Here is a 12,348-nt window from a genome sequence, read left to right on the forward strand (position 1 = left end):
TTGGGGTCAGACCTGAATTGAATTGTTGAGACACCCAGTTGGTCTCTATAGAGAATTCTGGAATTGCTCCATGTGACAGCCCCATGCTTTGGGTGTCAGCAGTATTGGCAATGAAAAACCGATCACAGGATCATTCTTCTGTTAAACACGACTTTCCTGCTTTATTAGGATTACATTTCACTTTTTTAAACCGTTGAAATCTTAGTGTCCAAAATGAGATGTGCTATTAATATAAAATATAAACCATGTTTCAAAGGCTTACTATAAAAACAGAATAGAAGATCTATCCCATTAATAAATTCTCTATGGATTACCTGTTTAAATGGTAATAGTCTCCATATATTGGAGTAAATAAAATACACTCAACATTTTTAAACACCATCTATACATGGCTGTCTCCTGAATTTATACTTCCAGTCCAGGCCCCTCTCTTAAGCTCCAGGCCAACACGTGCAGCTGCAAACCCCCCATTACTCATGGGGCACAGAACAGAACCCCCCACGTGATGCACCCACAGCCAAACATGCACAGGCGCTCCTGCTGCGACCTCCCCACTCAGCAGGGGGCGCTCTCGTTGGCCAGGTGTGAGGACAAAACCTCAGGACTACCTGGGTTTCTACTTCTCCTCACAACCCCGCCTCCCCAGCCCCGTCACATCAGCAGGTCCCCTCATTCCACCCCAACAAGGACCCAAACCACCCCTCAAGTCCCCTGTCACCACCACAGCCCTCGTCCACACCTCCGGGGCAGGGCCTCCTGCCTCTCCTCCTGCGGCAGCCTGAATCAGCTCCCGGCCCCCCACACCAAGTCTGCACACAGAAAGAACACTCAGAACCCACTCACATCATGCTCAAAACCCTCCAGAACCTTCTTAGGTCCCTCGGATATAATCCAAATTCTCTGCCATGACCTACAAGGCAGGCAAGACCTGGTCCCCGCCCCTCTCTCCAACCCCATCTGCTCCCTCACTCCCTCTTACCAGCAGGTGCTCCTGCCAGTCCTGTGAGGCACCATGCTCATTCCTGCGCTGGGCACCCACACGCGCTATTCCTCGTGCCTGAAACACTGTTCCCCACACCTCAGGCTCACTCCCTCCCTCCCCTCACCTAGGTCTCTGCTCAGACATCACCTCCCCAGAGGACCCTTCCCTTGCCCCTCTATTAAATACAACACACCCTCTCTTACCCTAACTCCAGGCACTAAACCCTTGCTGCACTTTATTTTTCCTACGGGCACTCATCACTAATAGGAGAGGATAGTTCCTTGTTTGACCATATCTCTGGTGAATCCATAAGTCCCCCGAGGGCAGGGACTTTGTCTCATTCCTGGCTGTAACCCCAGGGCCAAAAACAGTGCTCGGCAAGTCACTGACACTTAGTAAATATTTGCTGCATGAGCGAATACAAACTACCCACTTCCAACCCGGCTTACTGGTCCACCACGGATATCTGATGCTGGTCAAGGAACCCGTCTCTACGCTTGCTTAATGAATATGTTCTTCAAAACCAGGAAACGGGAAAGTTTTAAGACAAAGAGAATCGAGAAATACCAGCTTGTTTGAAATACAGGGATGTATCTGAAAATCAGGCAACCTTTTTAATTAAACATCTTTGTATTTTAGCTGTCTAATTAATGCAATCTTTAAAAAAAAAAAAAAACTCCACTATTTCTGTTTATAGCTCTTCACATCAAAGTTCCTAAAAGCTGCCACCTGCAGGGGCTTGAGACGCTAATTTTATTCAAAACTTGATTTTCAAATACATTTCATGGTCTGATCAAGCCACTGCCTGGTTCTCACCGTGCAAGCACTCTGCTTCAAAGGCCGTTATTAACCTTGGCTGGAAAATCAGCTTGAAGACGTCCTCGGCGGGGAAATGCTTGTTGGTGGCAGAACCTTCGCCCCCATGAAAACCATCTGTGATCCCATCAAATGCTCAAGTGGCACCAAGTCACCAGAGCTGACTGTCAAGGGAGCCGCTCGGGGGTAAGACCCCTCACTCAGAAGGGCAGGATCCGCTCCTCCCGTCAACGCACCCCCGGGGGACACTCCCGCCCTGGGCCCAGGCTGGCCTCAGGACACACGTGGGGCCGGCCCAGCCCTGTCCTTCAGGAATAGAATACAGGAGGAAACCTACCCTCAACAGCAAAGGTGGAATGCAACACACACGGACCACGTCTACCCCTCCCGCATCTCAGCAACTGCAACAGGGCTTGGGGAAATACCAGAGCCAAAAAGAAAGAACATTCCAAGTCCAGGCTTCGCCCTAACAGTTTCTCCATCTGTCCCAGCCTCTGTATCTCTCTTAAAACCCTTGGCGCAGACCGATATTAAAAGAGGTTGGAAAGATTATCTTTGGGGCTATTTGCCAAGATAAGCTTCTAAGCTCAAGTTTCTCCACTACTGACATGTTGGTCTGGATAAGTAATTGTTGGGGGGCAGGGTGGAAGCCCCGTAATGCCGCACTGTGGGACATCTAGCAGCATCCCTGGCCTCCACCTGCTAAGTGTCCGTGACATGCACCAGACAGGACAACCAGAAACGTCTCCAGGCATTGCCATGGGCCCCTGGAGGCTAAAGTCGCCCTCAGTTGGGAGCACTATTGTAGAATAAAGGACCTCTGTCGCCCCATTTGCAGGCCTAGGGGAAGGATAATCGCCTGCTCCCTTAAGGATGGAAGGCTCTATGCCAAACTCAGACTTGTGCTCAGCTCGGCCTCCAAGGTCCCCTGCCTGGAGCCTCCCTTTTGTGCACACCACGCACCGGCTTGGTTCTCCACCCCACCTCCCGTGACAAGCGTGCTTCTCTTGAAACCCTGCTCACCCAACAAGGCTCAGCTCGAGGGCCTCCTTCTCATTGAAACCATCTTGGATTCCTCGACCCTCCAATCAGAATTAATTTCTTCCTCACGTCTGTATGAGAAATCTGCATCTCACTGCCCACCCCCCTCGCTGCCTCATTACAGGAGTGCTATCTGCTTCTACAGGACCCCGAGCTCCCTGACAGAGGGGCACCCACAGCCCATACAGCACTCACAACAGCCCCAGGTGCGCGACTGGTTTGCGATCAGGGTCTGCTCAATCCTGGGGCTCTCGCGGAGGCCTGGCCTGGAAAAGCTCGCCCCGCTATGGCCCACAACCTGGTGACCACACGCCTGCGACCCACCGCACCGTGCTTCTGGCCTGGCAGGACCTCAGGGATCACCTGGCCTAATTTTCCCATCTTAGAGATGAGGAGTGGGGGACGAGGTCTGTGCATCCAGGGTGAGCTAAGGGCTGTCACCTTCAGAACCCAGGCCCTCTGACCCCTCAGCCCTACCGGCGGCAGTAATGAGCACAGTCACCTAAGAGGACCTCAGGTGGAGGAGAGAGCAAGCCCTGTAGGCGGGAGAGAACAGATCCTACTGAGTCGGCCAATGAGGATTTCCGTTCTCAGCACCCTGGCCTCACACAGCGCCCTCCTCAGGCCACAGACGGACTCATCTTCCCAGCACTTGTCGCTACATGGTCGTACACACATCGGTTCTTAGTTACACCGATACAAAAATATGCATCAATGAAGGTGCAAAATCAGAGCAATTTTGTCCAGATTTAGCCCCCAAAGACCCACTGGCTCAATGATCTAGCTATTTTAGGAAACAGTCCATTACTTTCCTCATACTTATTGACCACACTCGAATGTGGGGGGCGGGGGGTCATGTCTTCCAGTTGTATTTGCTATGGTTGGTTTTTGTTTTTTCTAAGAGTGTGCAGGTGAGGAGGTGGGGAGGGGCAGGGGGAGAGAGAATCTCAGGGAGGCTCCACGCTCAGCATGGAGCCCAACGCAGGGCTCGATCTCACAACCCCGAGATCATGACCTGAGCCGAAACCAAGAGTCTGACGCCTAACCGACTGAGCCATCCAGGCACCCTACCCCTTCTTTTTTATCAATAACCAAGCAAGCTATTTCTACCCTCTCGATGAACAAGGTGACAATCAGATAATTTCTCAGATAATTTCTACAGATAATTTCTCACAGCTGACTGTATTCAAACAAGTAATTACATTTGGCAAAAAATAAATAAGTTGCCCTCATTCTCTGTTGTTTTCAGGCAAGAGGCTATCTGCAGGACTGGTTTTTCCATTAGATAAATACCTCAGGGCTTAAAATTTAAGTGCAGCCTAAATTCAGAAAAAAGCAGAGTGAGGACAGAGTGATCGGTCCCCAAATCCTGAAGTAAACGGCATCACATTCCTAGTACTTCAGCACGCTAAACCTCTCTCTACCTAGGCCTAGGCCTGTGGGCAATCACAGGAGGACATCAAAAGAATGACCTGGACTCGTGACAAGAAGAGGGAGCCCCCACCATGACCAGTCCTGAGTCCCTACCTGTCCCTCAGCGGCCGCCCAGGGCCCTGGAGGAGGAAGCACGGGGACTGCTGCCAGGATGGGGGGTTCCCTCGAACCCACAGCCCCAGGAGCGTCACAGCGAGCCCCACCTGCGCTACCGCTCCAACAAGCCAGGCCGAGCCCCTGGGTGTCCACAAAGAGCTCGGTAAGGAGGGAAGAGCTGCCCGGGGGTTGCCAACTCTGGCCTGGGAAGGCATCGTAAGGACTACGGCATCTGCACTGGACATCACAAGCCGAACAATGTGGAGGCAAAAATCAGAGGTAGAGGCATGTCAGGCAGAAGCCATCGTCTCGGCGTAGATGGGAAGATGGAAAACGAAGCGTGGAGGGTAGAATGCAGCCTGGGTTAGAGCAAGAAGGTCTGGGGAGAAACTCGGAAATAAGGGCAGGGAAAGGAGCCTGCAGCTCCGCCTGGAGGCGCTCAGCACAGGCCCCAAAAACCACGGCCGAACCGTGTTTGTGCCGATTGCTCTAGAAGCTCTGAACATCCTGGCCCGTCCGATGCAGAAAACTCAGTGCTGGACACACACCGAACTCAGTGAATTAACACACATCAAGCTCCTTCCTTTCAACCAAACTGAAAACACGAGAAGTAGTCAGCTCTCATCACGGACCCTCACCGACAAACCTCTCTCCCTACGCCCGTTAATCAAAGTCAAGAACGCTCAGGTGTTCTCCGGTAAGCTATCCTACTTTACTTCCCAAAGAGATATCTTTTCTGGGGGGAAAAAAAAAATGCAACTGTGCCCTTTTTTTTTTTTTTTAAACGTACAGTAAGAAAAGGAGATTTATGTTCTAAAGCCCAAAATGATTCAGGCTGTGAGCGTCTCGGTATCCTGACTCATGAGGGCTTCTTCCAACTAAAAATAGATGCGATTTTCAGTGTCGTCCAAGTCCAGGCAGCTCCGCAGTGGATTCACCCTTCTCGACAAGAGGTCAGCCGCGGCGAGGCTGGCGGGGAAGGGACCGGCACACACACCGTCTACCAGACTGCGGACGGGGCGCGCTTTTGCAGAGGGCAATCTGGCCCATCGATCAGCTCTTCAAATGCACTCATCCTCGGACCATCAATTCTGCTTCCGGGAATCCACTTTGCAGCAGTCCCTCCCTGCATGTGTGGGCCTTCTTCATTTATTTATAGGCTCATCATACATAATAAACACTCATGTAAGTGCTTAGTTCATCAGTCTTGGAAACAGAGAAACCAGGAAACTCCCTCCTCCATGCATCACAGAGGACGAGCTAAATACAGCACGGTTTATCCACATTATACGACGTGTGCCACACTGGAGAATGAGGTAAATCTCACATGTAATGAAGCAGAAAGACGTATTACTAAATAATGTAGGCGTGCGCGTGCGTGTTGGGGGGCGTGGGGAGAGTGGAAATGGATTTTAAGTACATCGAGACAGAACCAAACCGATCACGGGGGATCTGGGGGATGGATTAGCTTGGTGGCGGGACCAAGGGGAAGAACACACAACCTTCCTACTCTCAAATTCCTCTCATTTTCCTTATTTCTCTTCATTTTTTAAAGACACATGTACTACTTTTGTAATTTTTTGAAAAGGAAATCTGGAAGAGTAAGGTCAAACTGATGAGCGGGGCATCTAAGAGATCAGAAGCTCTCAGTCCCACCAGGATACGAGGCCCCGTCCCAGCCACCCCGCCCCCACTGCCGTGTGAGGTCCAGGAGGCCAGACACCATGTCTACTTCTTGACATCCCAAGCACCTGTCACTGGGCCGAGCACACAGCAGGCACTCAATAAATGCTGGGTAAGTGAATGAATGAGGGGCAGGAAAGTATGCTTCCTTCATCGGTGCTCACAGAGTACGGGCATAGCTCTGCGTGCCCAGCCCCCAGCCCCCACCTACACGGGTCAGAGGTGAGCCCATCAGCTTGGGAATCATGGGCCCGGTTTTCCGGCCTGACCTCCACTGACTACGTAATTCCTCACCTTCCTCAGCCAGGGAAAGGTGGGGCTGCCCTGCGTTGGCCTAAGGCACCTTCCAGCCCAAGTGCCTGGAGAACAGAAAGCGCTGGAGGGAGGGGTTTCACGGATGAGGAGACTCTAGTCCACAGAAAGACGGAGAACGTGACGAGCCGCTGTGAGGAGGGAGAGACCCCAGTGGGCCCCGACCCCAGAGACAGACCAGAGCGCACGCAACGGCCGTGGGGCCGAAGGTGCCCTGCCTCCTGTGAGCAGTTATGGGAACGCGGACCGACCGCTCCTGAGGGAGCTAATGGCAGTAATTCTTACAATAATGTTGAAAAGCTGGTGAGTGAGGGGACACGTGCCCGGCACGGGACAGCAGCTGAAGGTCTCCTCTCCCACCTGGGCGTACCAGGTGCGGCCCCAGAGCAGGCGCCGTCCTGCGTGGCGGCCACGCCGTGGAGCCCCCCCTCCAGGCCCGCAGGTATCAGAGGACCGTTAGCCCACCTGCCTGAGGAGACAGTCCTCAGTATGGACTCAATCTCCGTCCTCCCCTGACGCCGCCACCCTTCTCCGGCCAACAATTTGGGAGCCTCCGATCACTTCCTCTCTCGTCTTCAGCCCTGAATTCACACGTGGGAGTTGGCGGGATAGCACTCACCATGTCCTCAGAACCCTCCACAACCCCCTGCCCCTGCCCACCGAGGCGCACCCCTCTTTGCAAGTCACGTTCAAGGTCACGGTTTTGCAAGTGCGCGGGAGATGGGGGCAGGTGCCCAGTACTTACTGGCTCACTTTATGGTACAGCTTAGCGATGCCCTGGTGGGTCCAGTCCTTGCCCAGGGTGGGCAGAATGTGGCCAAGAGTGTCTGACCTAAATAAAGATAGAAATGAGAGAAATACGATAGAAAGGGTGTGACAACAGGGGAGAAAGCCCACTCCAACTCACTGTAGCAGAAACACCTCATAAGATATGCCAACAAGACCCACGACCTACTTGCTGGAGAGAAAGCCCGAACCCAGAGTAATCAGAGGACGATGCCCACGGAGGGCTATGTAAACACACGAAAGGGCACCTTCTCACTGATCACGCCTCAAGTTCGTGGCTTGTTAAAGTGAAAAGGCCATTTGGAAAGGGTTCCTGGGAAGCAGCCACATGAGCAGCGCCGGGGAAACCAGCACCACGCCCCAACTACAGCTGTTTAGGGCAAGGATCGAAGGTTCCACGGCTGCACAAGCCCCACAGCCCCACAGAGAACAGAGACGCCAGCTCCAGGCCTCGGGGGCCCCACAGGAAGGTGAACCCGTCCACACCCCCAAGGCGGCCAGACCGACCTGGTGATGGTCCCGTCGATGTCCGAGATGATGACTTTGTCGTCCCAGTTCCACAGATAGATGGTGCCCTCGCAGCGACACGTGCCTTGGTACTGTGTGGTCACGCTGAACACCACGTCGTTGGGGCCATTCTTCAACTTCAAGCTTTTCTGAAAAACATGAGCCATGCGTCCCCTTGAGGGGAAGGCCCAGACTGAGGGCTGTTTGGATTCCACTCCATGAGATGCTAGATTAAGATTATTTTTTAAACTCACTGCCCTAGGCCGCTGTGTAATTCTGCCTACAGATGAGGCTGGTTCTTTCCAGGATTTGGGCAACCAGCTCTCCCCACAGGCCCCCCTGCAAGGCGAGCTCACCCGCTTCCTACAGGGCTGAATGACAGGCTGGAAGGCTTGCCGCAGCCATTCCACCTTCAGAATAGGGCACGCTTATTACTCCATGAATAAATACGAAGGGCCACGACAGAGGAGACAAAGCCAAGTGTGGAAACATGTTTCCCGGAATAACCGCAGAATTCACAGCAGATTCGGAAGCAAAATTACCTTTTGGCGGTTTGGCATCTGGTTGCTGGGACCCGATCGTGCATGCCGGCTGGCTGCCTGACTCCAGGTCCCCCCAGTGTCGCGGGCCTGAGCCACATGCCACACAGCTGCACATAGGCTGCAGGGGCACGCTGGTGGCGTTAAGTGGGGGTCTGGGCCTGACCTGTTCCCATGAAACACCATCACAGCTTAGCCTGTCCCCCCACTCATTCTTAGGATAAAAGCAAAAGAGGAAGGATACTTGCTCACTGACTGTTTGTGGGAAACAAGGTCCAGGGAAAGAAGGCTCTGACTAAAACTGGTGGTATACCCCCACAGAAGAGGACACTGTGACCATGATGGCCCCCCGCCACCTGAAAGTCTCTAAACCCCATCGCAAGTGCTTAATTTCCCCCAATGTAGGAGATGCACTTGAGTTAACAAGCATCTCTCTAAAACCGGAAAGAGCCTGGGAGATTCAGGTCTCTCGGTCATTTACATCTAAGGATAAATTAGCTTCCTCAGGCTGCCCTCCTCCAACACTTGAAAACAGGAGGCTCCAAGGCTATGTCAGGGGAGACAAACGGGAAGCAAGACTGTGGGGCCGGCCTGGCCAGGGGCTGAGGTTGGGGCATTGAGCGGGAGGGGCACCCAGACCACCAGGCCACGGAGTCTGGGTGGCCGCGCCTGGGCCGGCACCCTCGAACACGGCGAGGGAAGAACGGGACACGCACCAGCTGCTCCGAAGTGAGCCGGAGGGTCTTCCTGTAGCTGACACTGGACAACAGAGGGAGGTGGCCTGCACTTGATGGCTTGGCAGCTGCACGCTCTTCATCACTGGAGGATGATTCATGCTTTATTCTGGAACACACAGTGATGTAATCACCAATTAGGAAATGCATCTGGGTAGCCATTAAAAATGCATTAGGCCGGAATCAATGACAGAGTCAATCGGGTCTCTCCCGAGTACTGTCTCTCGGGTGGTCATTTACCATATGCCATTACATTTATCAATGAACGCTCACTAACCCCCATTCATATGCCTCCTGCATTATTCATGCGGGGCTGCCGCTCCTCATTCACTTCCCTATTTACTAGCTATCATCACTCTATTTTAAACCAAGACGCTCCTTCTTCCTGATAAACAGCGTTAAGCTCTCTCCTGCCGGAGGAGATGCTCGCAAACATTCTCTTCTGCTCTGGGCCTAAGGCTGCAGGCCAAGAAGGAGAAGTCCGAATTTCTACACACCCCACTATCAGTTCCGTGTTTATACCTCTCCAAACACACATCTCCGAATAACTAGGAAACCGCAGGACTCCCAGACAGGTGAAGACAAGGAACGCATCAGTCCCACCCCGGAAGCCCTGAGCAGGCTGTTCCACCAGCAAGGCCACACACGTCATCTGCCTGCGTGGAACCCACGGGGCCAATGCCCCGACTCTTCCAGACTTCTCTGTTTGGTGAAGGGCTGGGGGTTGCAGGTGGGAAGCAGGCTCGTTTTCTTTAAACAGCCCTTATAAAGCCTATCAGGAATTCGTTGTTCCCTCGCTTAGACTCCTACCGCAGCACAATCCCCAACCCAGCGGGATTAGCTCTGCTTCCTGGCACCATTACCTTCGGAAATGTCTTACCACCATACAAAGCTAGTGTGTGTTAAGGCTGAGTGGGAAGGGCTGCGTGGCCCCAAGCAGGCACGCCCCATCCTCAGTGCACACCTCTCTGCAAAGCCTCCTGCTCGGGCCATCGCTTTATGCAAGACTGACACGCCTGGGAGCTGCGCCTTATCTTTTGATCCCAGCGAGCTCTGACCTCTCAATGCTCAAGTCCCCTTGTCCTCTGGCCTCCCGTTCTCCCCCACCTCCCTTCCCCCTCCCGTGCAGCCTTTCTCACCCTCGTGTGTTCATTCCAGAGCAGTCCCTACAATCCAGGAACTAGGGATTCCAGAGCAGTCCCTACAATCCGGGACCGTCCCAAGCTAGGGAGACATGCGGGAGAACACCGTGACACAGCACCCACTTCTCTGCTATTTCTAAGAGGAGACGAGGCTCTTTCCACATCTGAATGAGGGGCCCTTCCCCAAGCACCTGCTGCCCCGGCCCCACAAGGGGGGGCCTGCGGGCTGCGGGCTGCGGGCTGGCGGACTGGAGCTCATTCACCTGATGCTCGCTGGCTATGCCAGCCACAGTCGGTACGGCAGATAGACCGGCCCCTGCTCTCCCCAGGCTCTTTGTCTAAAGCGTCACCACACAGCAGGATAAGTGCTCTGATGGGAAAGCAGACGTGGCCATCACCAGGATACAGTGACTGTGGCGAATAAGCCGTGGGGACAGGTCACTGTGTCCACGAAGGACAGAGCATGACGGCTAGCATCCTGCCTGGTACATGGCAGGGCTGGGCTACATGTGCATGAATCTAACCCATGACACTGTGCACGGTTTCTAGGCAGAGTGAAGACGGCACAGGGGCTCGAACCCGAGAAGCCCAGGCTGGAACGCCACAGGAATCAGCCTGTTACCCTCACAGACTGCTTCTCCTTTCAGCCCTGGTTTGCTTCTCTCAAAACATAGAGGAACCAACAGCATTGCCCCCGCCAACACACTCAGGACACAGGCTAATAAGAGACAGAAAGAACCGGACTGGGAGACATGAGCCCCACTCACGGAAGGCCTCACGACCGGAGAATTCCTCTCGGGGCCTCCAGCTCATCTGGACAATGACATGGTCCAAAGCAACAGTCCTTTCTGGTTCCACCCCCCGCCCCCGGCTCCTGTGAACAATGCTGGTTCTTCTGAACCTACAACCCACAGATTTCCAGTCGAGGAAGACACAGGCCTGGAGCCAAGCCAGCCGGACACGTGGGAACCCAGGTGGGAACCCAGAGAGAGAGCAGGCTGCGGGCGTCTCAGTGAATCGGAAGACGGCTCTGCTTCAACCAACCAGTTTGGCGGGAAATGAGATCCACATGTGAACCAAAGCTCTCATGACACCAGACTGACGTGTGCCTCTGCTCGGAGGGGCGGAAGGAAGGCAGAATCGCTGTTCGTTTCCATCTGCTGCTTTAAAGAAAAAAAGACCACCACCAACTCCGTGCACATGCCGTGTTTGAGGGAAAACAGACACAAACACTGCATCGGGAGCCGTACCATTGGCTGCTGGTAGAGCCGGCTTAGGGCAGGGATGCGGCATCTGGGGTCTCTGCCACCCCGCACGGAACAACGGGCCCCCCGCCCGAGCCCCGGCCCCCATGCTTGCCAGGGCTCGTGAGCTGGTGTCCGGTTTACGACGCCGGCAAGAAGCAACCAGCAAAACAAAAGGGCTCATCTCGCTTGAAAGTCTGTGTTCAGAGTAGCTGTGAACAACACCTAACTTAGCACTTGTCACAGGGCACGTTTTTCAAATAGTATTTTAATGATTTGTGTGGTGACAAGCGTTTTGCTCAATTAGGAGACTTCAGGGACCGCTCTGTCAATCAAGCCTGTCAATTAGGAGAGCACGCCAACGCCTTCTCCCCGTCGGCTGCACGGATCCAACTGGGAGGCTCAGCGTCTAAGACGCCAGTAAAAATTAACAGATTTCCATTTCTCCAAAGAACTCGATGTTAATACCTTTTGAAATCTCAATTCCTTCTCACAAGAGTCAATGCTTCGTTTTTCAGGTTTAATTAAGAAAGTGTAGCGTGACGAACTCAGAACGGTGAATAGTCTTGGATGATTTCTAGTTAAGAGGGAACAGCATCTGTGCCAACATTCGAAGAGGATCCTATGGGATGGTAAGAAAATCCGCGATGCTTCAAAGGAATCTCGCCAGCTGATGCCGCAGCTCGGCAGGAGCCGCCCTGGGGTCTTGCTGCTCGTCCCACCCCCTGACCCTACCCCAGGGCCCCCCAGCGACCTCCCTAGTCCTCCATGCGTCTGCTGGCAGGGGGAGAGCAACAGGCCATACTGTCAGCAGTTGTCATGTTTTATGCTTTTCTTAAGATTGAGTTATTTATTCTAGAAAGAGAGAGAGCGTGCACACAGGGGGAGGGCCAGACGGAGAGGGAGAGAGAGAATCTCAAGCAGACTTCCCACTGAGCTCAGAGCCCGATGCGAGACTCGATCCCAGGACCCTGAGATCATGACCTGAGCCGAAATCAAGAGTCGGCTGCTGAACCGACTGAGCCAGCCAGG

The 12,348-nt window shown here is 53.5% G+C and overlaps 1 protein-coding gene across 3 annotated transcripts in view; it reads right to left on the reverse strand.

Moving 5' to 3' along the window:
• LPIN1 (lipin 1) overlaps nt 1-12,348 on the reverse strand; it is a 71,533-nt gene that overhangs the window by 13,640 nt on the left and 45,545 nt on the right. For all 3 annotated transcript variants that reach the window (XM_040622787.1, XM_040622788.1, XM_008702761.2), the window contains 3 exons: nt 8,913-9,039; nt 7,658-7,806; nt 7,110-7,196 (listed from right to left, as the gene is read on the reverse strand). In XM_040622787.1, the coding sequence (XP_040478721.1) occupies nt 7,110-7,196; nt 7,658-7,806; nt 8,913-9,039 (363 nt within the window). The remainder of the gene's footprint in view (nt 1-7,109; nt 7,197-7,657; nt 7,807-8,912; nt 9,040-12,348) is intronic.

Source organism: Ursus maritimus, unplaced genomic scaffold (assembly GCF_017311325.1).
Source record: "Ursus maritimus isolate PB19 unplaced genomic scaffold, ASM1731132v1 scaffold_6, whole genome shotgun sequence".
NCBI classification, from domain to species: Eukaryota; Metazoa; Chordata; class Mammalia; order Carnivora; family Ursidae; genus Ursus; species Ursus maritimus.